Here is a 13,075-nt window from a genome sequence, read left to right on the forward strand (position 1 = left end):
CTTGGACGGTTAAAGTTGAGCACGTGGGAAAACATTGTGAAAATCCATATCGACAAATGTGAGACTGTTCTCTCTTTAATTCTTGTCAGATTAGTTAATACTCCCTCTATGATTTTAGAACAAAGGGAATATATGATTAATTTTGTTTTTTTGATGATTTTTTTTATTTTATTTATGACCTTCCATGATTTATTTTTCTGTTACTTTTTCATTTTCTCACTTTCTCACTCCATACATTTTACAATATCAGTAATTATTAAAACAAAAATTTATCAAAAATATTCAGAACATTAATCTTTGAGAGACAAAGATTATTTTCTAAAACATCAAATTATGTGAGACAAAGGAAGTAAATGATTCACTACTCGGCAATTTTAGGCCATTGGAACTTTTTCGAGTCAAATTTGGTATTCCAAACGTTACGAGAAAAAGCAAAATGACAGCAGAGAAATATTACCTACGAGAACAATGATAAAAATAGTAAGAACTAGGTATGATCCATTTATTTATATGTTTAATTTTAAGTTTTCTGTTTGAGATATGAAAAAAATCTTAGTTTGTACTACTATATATGTTATACATTTTTTTTATAAAGATATATAGGTAAATGACTCAAGAATCCTCAAACATATTTAGTTTGTGTACACTTATAGATTTAGCAATAAATGTACATAAACACTACTTATAAGTTCAGGTATGAACCTACGTATAGATATTTCATTAAAATAGTGGCTCTCTTCATTGCCGTCTTGCCGACCATAAAAAAAAAAAGAGTGGCTCTTCATTTTTTACAAACTCTTTAAGTATTATTAATAATTCTAGTCAGTCTCTTTTTCTTATTTGTATACTAAATTTAAAACAATATCTCTGAAGATAGATAGATTGAGAGTATAGCACAAGTCTTATGCTTATTCATCCAATATTTATACAATTTACAATATCCTTATAGTGATACTACTAAAAGATCATTTTGGGGGGGGGGGGGGGTTATTTTTCTTAAAAATGAATAAATTTAGAACTTGGAAGGAAATACAACTATGCAAGTACAACCCAATGCCAAAAGAAACTCTCAAAAGACAATACAGCAAGGTGAACAAAGAAGAAAAAGAACAACTAATTCATTGCGGAAAAGTATACATAAATGACAACCCCATTTTTAGAAATAGTGTAAAAGCTTGAAAACACTAAAGGGCCAAGAGAGAGAGAAGAGCAAAGAGTTGAAAGAGACGAGACAAATAGTAACATGTCCTACATATGGAAAGATCGACAATAGATCTATCAATGACGAATGACCACTGAAGAAGACTGTTCAGATCGATCAAGAGGCATTTTCAACAGTAAATGCAACTAATGTGGACAAAAATTAATCAACCACTCATCTATCATGAACGGTTTGAAGCATATTGTTGGTTAAGTTAATCTCAAAGATGACACCATGCATTGCATAAGATGCAGACTGGTATATCTAGCTGGGGAAAGTGATTTTTAGAGGACAAAGATGAATGTGACACCATCGTTTGATGGGAAGAACCTAAACATTTTTCTCGTTTGTGAATTATTATGATGACCTACGTGATAGGATTGGATGAGCAAGGTCCTACCAAAGCTACTTTCCTGATATAAATACTTTTACTGTAATTGGTAGAGAAGATGAGAACAAGATAAATATCACTTTCCACAATGAATAGCACATGTTTACCTCACGGGTCTAACATCTACTTTAGAATAGTGGGACTTTCCCAATTTGTGATTTTGCAGCCTGTGTCACTTTAAGATTTGATGTACCATTGTTCCCAGTAAGACCATTTGAATTTTGTTCCTGAACCAATGATAGTTGCTTCACGTTTTCACTTCATATAACTATATAACACATCTGTGATTGACAACAACAACCAAAATGTATCAAGATTAGCTCAATCCTAACTTACTTTGGTTGCATAACACAACCTAAGGCCCATTTAATAACTTTAAAAGCCCAATTTTTTTTTATTTAGTAGCCTTATTCTTACACGATGTTGATGATATAATAAGTGGATTATAAACATTAAGTAGCCAAAACTACATATGTATAACGTATGCTTTGTAAAAATACGAAATAAGAAGAAGATTTGTTACAACTAATTTGTAAATTAAGCTTTGGGAGATGGCACGTGCCCTACCTACTTTACATTTAGCCGCCACTGTCACTCCTCCATACATTAATCTCGAAAGCTGAAGCCCATCTTCCTGATTCTAATCGCGATTATTCTAATTTCCAAGAATAATGTCAGTTGTTGAGATTGTGGCAGGGCCTGCTCTTGGATATGCTCTCCAAGCCCTTCATTATGCCATCAAAAGAGCTATAGATAGATCTTTAACCTCAGCATACATCTTTGACCGTCTCGATGCAACAATCTTTAAGATCACAACGTTGGTGGCTCAAGTTGATAAGCTTAGCGAAGAAGTGGAAGATCCACAGAGGAAAGTTATTGAAGATCTTAAGCATCTCCTTGAAAAGGCTGTTTCTCTTGTCGAGGCTTATGCGGAACTCAGACGCAGAAACTTACTTAAGAAGTTCAGGTTTTGTATACAATATAGTTACATGAATTTCTTTCGGTATATATGAAGGCGCCTCACTTATTTCTTAGTTTAGTACTTTAGAAAAACCTCTTTTAAGGTATAAGAGAAGAATTGTTCTTTTTTTTTGTTTTTTTAATGATATAATATGTAGTTGTGTTTTATGAAATAACATGTGTACGTATCATTTTTGTGGTTTTGAACTTTAGGTATAAGAGAAGAATCAAAGAGTTAGAAGCTTCATTAAGATGGATGGTAAATGTGGATGTTCAAGTCAATCAATGGGTAGATATCAAAGAACTCATGGCCAAAATGTCTGAAATGAACACTAAATTTGAGGAAAACACGCGTCAACCAACAAACTTTATGTGTTTCAAGAGCAGTCATAGCATATCACAACAAAGTAGTAATGAAGATATTGTAGAAGAAACAGACCAATCTTCAGAAGAAACCGCTGAATGCTCGAGTGATGGATCTAAACCGAAGATTGATATCCAAATTCGCTGGAGCTCAAGAAAACAGAACAAAGACCACGAAATCCGATTCGTTATGAAGTGATGATTTCTTGACGTACCAATTGTGTCAACTCACTCTTAGCTTTCCTCAAATCTAATGTCATATACTTTTTTATAAATTGTGCCGATTGTGATCAAACAAAGAGAATACATAAATATATTACACATTACATTACATATATATGTATGTGAATCCAAAGTTTGTAGAGTAAAAACCAACAAAACGGTCCAAAAATGAACGATGGAGGTGGAGCTAAGACAAAACTCCACTGGTGTGTCTCAACAGTATGGACAAAACAGACTTTTGTCCTCAGAATCTCAGAGAGCATAAACTATCTCTCCACTACTGTCAACATCAATCTCAGATTCAGAATCAAAGTCATCCATGTCATCGTCTAGATCAAGATTATCAGCCATGAAATCATCAAGGCAACGGTTACGAACAGTTGGAATCGTAGCCTCTGATATTATCTGCATGATTGTGTCAAGGCTCTGCATTGGCTGCTCTGGTTCTTGAAACTGACTACCCATTCTGTTCTCATCCATCAAGTCACCTGGAAGATTCTTCAAGAACCATTTATCGGATTTGATCTCTGGAATTGTGATTCTCTGCCACATCGAGTCTCTCAATTTGTTTATATTCAGAACTCAAGGTGCTTTTAAGAACAGAGTTAATTCAAAAGAGTAGAACTTACTGTTGCAGGATCAGCCACGAAAATCCTTGATATTAGATGTCGACATTCAGGTGAAAGGTGTAAGTCCTCTGGGATTGAGTATGTGACACTAAGGATTCTCTGCGTTTTAGGATCAACGAAGAAGCAAACTCAATACAATCAAGTTTGAAGGATAATGAATATAAGATAAAGAACTTAGAAGAAAGCTTTACCTGTATTGTCTTTCGATAATCTCTTGGCTCTTGTGGATCCTCAAATGGATAAGCTCCAACCAACATTACATATAAGGTTACGCCACAGGACCATACATCTGCAAGCTGGGTATTGTAACACCACAAAATTCAGTAACAACTCAAAGAAAATATTGTGGTATAAATCTAGACAGAGGAATTGGTCTCAGGGGCTTACCTTGCCATCATATTCCTGTCGAAGAAGAATCTCTGGTGCAATGTATGCAGGTGTACCAACAGTTGACTTTGGCTGGGAATGAAGAACAGAAGACTGGAGAAAACAGATGCATCGTTAGGACTTCAGCAGAAACACTTCTTTTCAATAATAAATCAGTAGTAGGAAAGACATGATAGGCAAAAGAACATGAGCAAATAAGAAGCACAACGAGGAGTCTCAAGATGTTCCCCACTGAATTTGCGCAGGGCCATGTTGTAACACTTATAAACTTGGAATTCAGAGAACAAACCTTGAGAGAAATAGTACCTTGGAATAACCAAAATCACATATTTTCAAACGAGGGGCAGGACTTCCATCCAACAATGTATTTTCCAGTTTCAGATCCCGATGGCATATTTGCTACACAGGGAAATCAAAACAGAATATTACCAGACTGAATCATTAAACTCTCTCTGAAAGAAACAAACGATAAAAAAATTCAAACTAAAAGAACATTGCTCTGCATACCATTGCATGACAATAGCTAACTCCAGATATAAGCTGCTGAAAGAAGAACCGAGCCTATACATTTAAACCAAAAAAACACACTCAAAGATCAGTAGTAGGACATCGAAACCGCAACACAGAAGTAGGAGAAGTAAGACAATCAGAATCAAAACCTCATCTTCACTAAACCTCCCAGCATTACAAATCCGCTCATAAAGTTCTCCACCAGCAGCATACTCCATAACAATAGCCAAATGGGTAGGCGTCAAAATCACCTAAAACCATAACAAAACACAGAACAAACTCTAAACCACTCTGCCTTACACATTCAAAACACACAAAGGAAGAAACATCAAAGGTGTATTATACCTCTTTAAACCTGACAATATTAGGATGCCTCAGTGATCTATGATTGATAATCTCCCTCTGAACATTCTCATCTATCTGTTAAAACACAAAAAGTATCATCACAAGTCACAACAAATTCAAAATACAAAATAAAAAGCATTAATTAAAACGAATTAAGAAAGGTGAAAACTTTTATAGCATTAATAATCATAGTAACAGAAAAACAGAATTAAAAAGCAAACTGGATCAGATAAAAAGGGAAGGTACTAAATCTGGAAATTAACAAAAAAAACCGAAACTTTGGGGATCATCATCATCAGCAGCATCACTAAAAGCCTATAAATATCAAATCTTTTAATCCGAATTGAAATATTTAAGTAAAAGGGTGATGATAAAAAGCAAACCTTTTCACCTCTCTCGATGTACTTAACAGCAACAAGCTCCTTGGTAACCCTATCGGTCATGAGACGAGCTACGCCGAAATTACCAGACCCGATGTCTTTGACGAAGTCGTAACGATCACTGTCGTGCATAATCGGTAAATCAATCGGCATGATCGGTGTATTACTCCCCGGATCCATTTTTTTTTCTCTCTCTCTCTCTCTCTCTCTCTCTCTTAGTCTACTCTTTCCCAATCACATCAGATCTCTCAGTCGTAGCTGAGAATCTAGAAGAGGAAGAAAAAGAAGAAGAAGCTTCGTAGCAAAAATATCTTCGAAGGAAGGATTTGGATAAATTTTGGGGGTTGGGGGAAAAAGATTGGATCAACGAATGAGAAAGACAAAAGCCAATTATTGGTCGCTCTCTCTCTCTCTAAGTTAGATAAGAGGAGAAACCGAGAAAGAGAGAGAGAGTGCTTTGAAACGACGCCGTTCTGTTGTGTTTGTTATTTTCAATCAGTTTTTGATACGACAAAAGCCGCCGCGTTTTGTTGATTCTTTTAAGTTGTTTTTGGCTTCACTCCATCTTTGTCTTGTAAAAGATCTTTTTGTTTATCCGTAATTTTTTTTTTATATATTCCCTATTTTTTAATATATAAAATTTACCACTAATTCCCATTAAGTTTCTCAAGGTTAGTTGTTAAGCTTAAGCATATAAATAGTCCATCCTGCATGAGATGTCTCATGATCCTTCAGAGAACCATCGAGCTTGAACAAGGAACATCTCCGTTGGTGCCAAGTCAAGATACATCTAGCGTAGGTCACAAGTTGATGGTACGTTATTCATCCTGCTTATAAAGTAAACTGACTTCAGAGAACTTTTTTTTACTTTGTTGCTAGATAATATTTTGGATAGTAAGTTCATCCTAAGCTACTGAATTCTCCATTTATTGTGTGTTCGCGTGATACGGAGGTCAATGAGACACATTCCAATCATTAATCCAATAATACGTATAATTTTATATTCTTATCATAATACGTATAATAATACTATAATTTAATAACTAAAATTTTAAATTAATTTAAATGATAGAATTTATAGTCCACGTAGATACCCGTATAAGAAAAATATATTCCTCAGATCAGCTAAAACAGGAGATTATAACCACAATTCTCGTAAATTTATCTAAAAAAAATACAAGAAATAAAAACTGACATGTGTTTACGAATTCGAGAAACTGAAAAAAGGATAAGATATCTAAAATAACCAATAATATGTAAAATAATCTTGTATACCTTATCTTTCTACTGAGCAAAAGATTGCATTTTTGCTAATGTATTTTTTTTGGCTTAGCATTCGTTGAGCATTGAATCTCTTACACAAAGGAATTTTGATTCGGTAGTATTAAACTCTGTCATACGAAATTTACTTGATATCACCAGATAATTGTTCTACCTTTAAGTATTAAACAATTATAGAAGGCAGGCCCGGCTCATCAATTTTATGGGCATTATTTTAAATGGTCTTTGCAATTACTCTAATTATGACAATATGTTTGAAAAAAATTCTAAAATATGACTTTTTCTTTGAAAAATGCCCTAAAATATAACAAAATTTTGCCAAAAAATTGTGGTACCAGTGCAAATGCACCTGTTGGATCTAGAAGATCCTTATGATCATAGAAGATATTATAAATATATTATAGAGATTTGTGTATATATGATATAATTTTATTAGTTAGATAATTATGTTAATTCATTCCCTATAAATGTTTATCTTTATGTACATTCATTCTCATGAACACTAAGTTTTTCTTCTCTCATCAATGTCTTACAGTCATAACTCATAAGACATTTATTTAATTGGACATCTATGCCTTCTGTCTACAAACAGCACAACCGGTGGACATTTGTTCTACCTTGAAGTGAGGGAACAAAAGAGAGAGAGAGAATGAATTGTGATCAGATTATAGCAGCTGATGAGAAGAAATCAAGCTCCTATCTACAGTAACTCAATGTGAACGTTCTGACTATACTGAAAGAAACCACACTTACTTAGTAGCTGATAGACACAGTTGTTGTGAGAGCACACGGATCCTTTTATATCATCAATTACTTCTGTTGCAAGAAACCATTAGAAGTCAGCAGTGAATATATATATATTGGGTTCTTTATATCGTCACTAACTTCTGTTACAAGAAACCACTCTAATTAATATTCTCCTTTTCTCCATAAAAGTTCTAATAAGCTGCTTGATGTAAAAAAAAAAATCTAAGCTGCTACAGCCCAAACACTATTCCCCTGTACACACGTGTATGATTTCAGTTATTATAGCTAAGTAACTAACCGAATAAACAGAGAACAAATTGACGATGAATTCATCTAACACCACGATAGACCTATGTATCTCCGAGTTATTTAAGGTCCAACGTGGTTATGGTTCTTTATCAGATCATGTCTCAACGTTTGTTTATAATTAAGCCTTTACTCACATTGTTGCAAAAAAAAAAAAAAAAATTAAGCCTTTACTTTAATTAAGAAAACCCCTAGAAGGCTTTTTAACAAAACAAAACTAAAGAAAGAGAAGAAATCATTGACATTGACATAGTAGAAAAAAGTAGAAACTTTTGCTTATTTCATCTTAATCCAAAACTCTGATCTCGAGATCTTAGTCAAGAAAGAAAACACAATTCAAATCAAATTAATTAAACCGGGTAACACCACTTCAGCAATTCAAATCCTAATCAAAAGACTAGTTAGGTGCCTCAAAGACGTGATCTTATTATATATGGATGATGACGGGCGTGTCGTTGTGCCATACGATTGCGATGGTGTATCTCTTGTAAAACTCCCATGAGCTCCCTCTGTTTTATTCTCAACTCATGTTTAAGGTTTTCAAGTTGACGCTCGAGTTGGATAAACAAACCAACGCAGCCCATGACTGGGTCGCGGATACGGGCTTCTGCCTCGAAAGAGAGGGAGTCGACACATGCTTGCTTCTTGCTAGGCTCAATACCCATGACAACTTCAGCTATGCTGCTAATGTCAAACACCTTACACAAGTTAGCATACTTCTCCGGTTTGTTCGCTGGCAAGTAGGGTGCAAACACACACTCTTCTATGCATGTATGACTCGCATCTTTACACGCACAGGGTTCCATCTGCTAATATAACACGTGCTCAAGAAAAAAAAAAGATCAAAAAAGTATATATACAAGAAAAAAAATCTGAAATAGTTCTATCGATAAAGCAATAAAACTTCGTGTCACGATTAAAAGCAGATTAAAAAACTTGGATATGCAGGAGAAGTAAAAAAAAAAATTTACCACCAACAGTTCGTATGATTTCGAATACAAAGAGGAAGATCTGTATTAACCTCAAACCCTTGAAAACCCTCAATATAGATTGTATTTGATATACAGAACTTTCTCAAACCCTTGAAAACCCTCAATATAGGGAAGGCGAAAAGAAATAAAAAATATAACATGAAGAAGATGAATATTAGTAATATATATGTCTAACACATTACGGAAATCTCTAAACCATTAATATTCCTTTTCCACACATATATATATATATATATATATATAGCATTTTTTGTATTATGAATGAAAATATCCTAATCTATATATGTGCTAAAGCAAAAATTTTGGAAGACATGTAAAGATAATTTTAAACTTAACATTTATTCGAATAATTCTTCAAAAAGATAATAGCATATAATATATGTAAAATAACACATTTTAAATTTTAATCAGTGTTCAAGAAAGCGATAGACGTTAACTAGGCGGTGATCCAACGCCTAGCGCTTAGAACGCTTAATCGGAATTTAAACGGTTTTACGCAGTTTAGGCGTTTACACTACGAACTATTATATATCTGATATTATATATATAGTTATACAAAATATGTATAAGAATAATTACAATATTAAATCAAAAACAAAAAAAAAGAAAAAAGCATTATTTCAATTCATTTTAAATAACATATTTAACATTTATAATTATGTTTATAAAAATAAACCTTACAAATTTTAAATTTGTGCAATGAAAATTTGAAAAATAAACTAAAATGATGATACTATAATTTTAGGCGGTGCTATAGCGCCTATACGAGGCGAAGGCGGACGCCTAGAACATTTTTTGGAACAAGTGAGAAAAAATCTTAACAATAAATTAACAAAAGGAAATAAAATGAAAATATAATTTTAAAGTATAGTTAATTTCTTTTATTTTATTTATTGAATATGTATATTTCTTTTACAAAACGTAGATAATTAAATTATTAAACATCATTTTAAAAAAAAAGTATAGTGATGTTAACGAAAGCTCAAAACAAAATATAGTTACTGAGATTTTTTAAAATAAAACAAAATAAAGAAGAAAATAGCTTAGAAAAGCCACCTATATACGTATGCACTTGTACAAGGGATGTGCACTTGTAAACTAAACAAGAATTTATAACATTTTGTTATTTAGGGCTAGCGCATATTTTTGTATAATTAGTTATGTAATTATATTCTAATTTATTTAATAATCATAAAATATATAAAAAATGAATTTCTTAAATTTCAATAATATTTTTCACGATTTTTTTCTTTCTAATATGTGTTTTTTTGCTGCCGTAAACATTTAACTGAAAATTTTAATATGTGTTTTTTTACTTAACGCTTCTAGAAGAAAATTTTATAGAAGCGTTAATGATATAATATGTATTAGTTTATAGTTTGGTTAATTAATATTAATTATATTAGTAATTCCTCATTAAACTAAAATAATATATAGCTTTACAAAATTGAGGATATTGTGGGAATATAAACGTTCTCCTTGCACGTGCAAATGAATATGTATTCTGCAGAGGATAAAGTCCATCCTAGCAAACTTCAAAGTACATTCTTGTTAATATACACTACTACAAACATTTGTTTTCTGAAATAGTTATAGCCAAATTAGTATTTGTTGCACCTCACCTACGAAAAAAAAAACCCCAACTATCTTCCTCATTGCTGAATCCTTTGGAGTTCAATACTCCAATGTATAATTGTATTTTATGGTTCTTTATCGTTCATGTATCTTTATACTTTATTTAGCGTATATTTTATTGTGATCGGTGAACCCATTTAAGGCTTTATATTTTATTGTTAACGGTGAACCCACTTAGAGTAACATATAAGTTCAACATTTAAAATCCAAATGCAAATAAAATAACAACAAGAAGATTAGTTATAGATGTCTCAAAGAGGCGATCTTATCATTAAATGCTGATGGCGATGGTTCTCTTCTAAAATCATCATATAGTCTCTCTTTGCGATTTTCAGTTCAGCCTTAAGGTCTTGAACTTGACGCTGGAGGTGGAGAATCAAACCAGTTATGCCCATGACCGGGTCACGGAGATGGGCTTCTGCATGGAAATAAAGATGCCTTAGGCTAGGCTCGATACCCATGAGATGTTTTGCCAGCTTGCTAATGTCAAACTCCTTACACAATGTAGCGTACTTCTCCGGTTTGTTCGCTGGCAAGTAAGGCGCAAACACACACTCTTCTATGCTTTTATGCCTCACATCTTTACACGCACAGAGTTCCATCTACTGATACAGTAAGTTATTAAAATTTTATTTATTTAAAAGTGTACCCCCAAATTAGTTAATAAAACAAAAAAAATGAAATATATAGGTCTGTCTGTATTAGAGATCCAATAAAACTTCGTGTCAACATTAGAAGTGAATACAAAATTTTGGTCTGTATATAGGAGAAGCAAATCATAACATTAGGAATACAAAGAAGAAGAAAAACTCTATTAACCCTAAACCTTGAAACCCCTAGAAGGCTAGAAATAATAGAAACTCTTAAACTATAAACCAATTAAAAATATGGTGTAACAAGAATCATAATTAACTAACCAGAATAGAATGTGTCTCAGTGTCTGTATGTATATACTATACAGAACTTTCTCAGTTCAGATTTGGTTGGAAAGACGAAAAGATGTAGAAACTGTAACAGGAAGAAGAAGATGAGTACTACTGAGGATTGAGGAATAGCCATATATAAATACAAGTATAATTTTTTTTTTCTAACTAAATTTTTAAAATTATTTATTATATTAAAATAAAAGAATACTTCAGTTACGATATCATAGTAACCACTAACTACTGGATGAGAACGAATTTTTTAGATTATGTAACCACTAACCACTGGATGAGAACGAATTTTTTAGATTATGTAACAATAATTAAATATCTTTATCGAAAAAAACAGGTATTAATAATCATTGTTTCTTTATATATATATATATATATATATATATATTTTTGTAATTAATGGTATATTATAGATATTATAGATACCATTAAAATAAAAATATTTCATGTATGTCCTGTAAATTAAATGTTGGCTATTAATTCTAGAGTTTTTTTTAACAAATCTACTATTCTCTATATCGACTACTCCTAAATAAAATAAAAATAAAATAAAATACTCCGATGCCGGGAATCGAACCCGGGTCTCCTGGGTGAAAGCCAGATATCCTAACCGCTGGACGACATCGGATTTGCGAAGAGGATAACAAAAATCTTATTTAGCACCAAGAAGGTTGTTAGAGGTCTGAAAAGCCGAAGTCAATTCAAATCAAACAATTGGCCACCCTTTTCATTTACAGTTACCGAAATTAATGTATCTTGTATCATACAGCTATGTACAAATAAGATAAGAGTTATCAAATAAAAATTTTAAAAAATTTAACCTTAAATATGAATCCTTTCTTTTGTTTTTTCCTGGCATCACCTTATATAATATTTATGTTGAATAAAATTATTAAAATCGAAAGGCCTTATATAAATCACGTTAATGTAATGGTCTTTGATTTGGTTGTAATACTTTTACTAAATGGAAAGTTGTTATTGAGCCAAAAAAAAAAAAAAAAAAAAAAAAAANCACGTTAAACGGTGGCAGGTATCTATATCGAGGATGGATCAGCGAATGTTTTCTCCCGTCTCAGTTCACTCGCTCGTGCAACAGCTAAACTTTTTTTTTTTTTTATGTCATCACCTTAGCTTAGAAGGAATGAATATACAGTCTTCCTTAATTCGATTGTTTTTTTTATGTCATCACCTCACACAATATTTTAACCATTGTTTTTTTTTTAAAAGTTTGATAGTTAGATTTAGGATTTCTAGGTTTTTTTTCCAAGGTTTAGGTTTTTTTTTGTTTGCTTCTATTGATTGATTACTAATAAAGAATTTATTTTCGTCCCCGTAAGTGATACAAACTTTTATATATGACATTTTAACAAAACATTTATTTGTTTCCTTTCTAACAATTGATTGTATTAGCAGATGGAATCGTGTCCGTGTAAATGCAGAAAAGACAAAAAGAGTGTGTGTTTGCGCCCTACATGCCCGCGAACAGATCAGAGATATACGCTTGGTTGTCTAAGATGGATTATGATATGAGCGCTGCTGCTAGATTTCTCATGTGTATCCCTAATGAGCGTGGGAGGCAATGTTACGTGGACTCGATCTGTTTCTTGGCAGAAACCGAGCTACGTGACCCAGTCAGGGGCATCTTTAGTTGGTGTTCCCCTGAAGAGCTTAAGCGCGATTTGGAAATCGCCAAGAGGGACCGCGTGATGCTTATACAAGAAGTGGATCGTATGATACGACGACACGAAGAACAGCAGTATCCGATAAGAAGATCACGTCTTTGAAGCCATC

At 32.7% G+C, this 13,075-nt stretch overlaps 3 protein-coding genes and 1 non-coding gene across 4 annotated transcripts; 1 reads left to right on the top strand and 3 right to left on the bottom strand.

The window, feature by feature from the left end:
* On the top strand, positions 2,244-3,273 carry LOC104791273 (RPW8-like protein 3). The gene is made up of 2 exons (XM_010517121.1): positions 2,244-2,559; positions 2,766-3,273. Exons 1-2 carry the CDS (start codon positions 2,264-2,266, stop codon positions 3,112-3,114), a joined length of 645 nt encoding a protein of 214 aa, XP_010515423.1. The 5' UTR covers positions 2,244-2,263; the 3' UTR covers positions 3,115-3,273.
* LOC104791272 (serine/threonine-protein kinase SRK2D) lies at positions 3,200-5,830 on the bottom strand. The gene is made up of 9 exons (XM_010517120.2): positions 5,392-5,830; positions 5,009-5,083; positions 4,813-4,914; positions 4,661-4,714; positions 4,460-4,552; positions 4,154-4,246; positions 3,958-4,062; positions 3,767-3,865; positions 3,200-3,680 (listed from the first exon to the last, which is right to left on the bottom strand). The coding sequence occupies exons 1-9, from the start codon at positions 5,566-5,568 to the stop codon at positions 3,390-3,392; spliced, it is 1,089 nt and encodes a 362-aa protein (XP_010515422.1). The 5' UTR covers positions 5,569-5,830; the 3' UTR covers positions 3,200-3,389.
* On the bottom strand, positions 10,601-10,951 carry LOC109133336 (LOB domain-containing protein 6-like). The gene has a single exon (XM_019246354.1). The coding sequence runs from the start codon at positions 10,949-10,951 to the stop codon at positions 10,601-10,603; it is 351 nt and encodes a 116-aa protein (XP_019101899.1).
* On the bottom strand, positions 11,841-11,912 carry TRNAE-UUC. Its single transcript has one exon. It is a non-coding gene; the product is annotated as a tRNA-Glu (tRNA).

The sequence above is a fragment of the Camelina sativa genome, chromosome 6, assembly GCF_000633955.1.
Source record: "Camelina sativa cultivar DH55 chromosome 6, Cs, whole genome shotgun sequence".
Classification (NCBI taxonomy): Eukaryota; Viridiplantae; Streptophyta; class Magnoliopsida; order Brassicales; family Brassicaceae; genus Camelina; species Camelina sativa.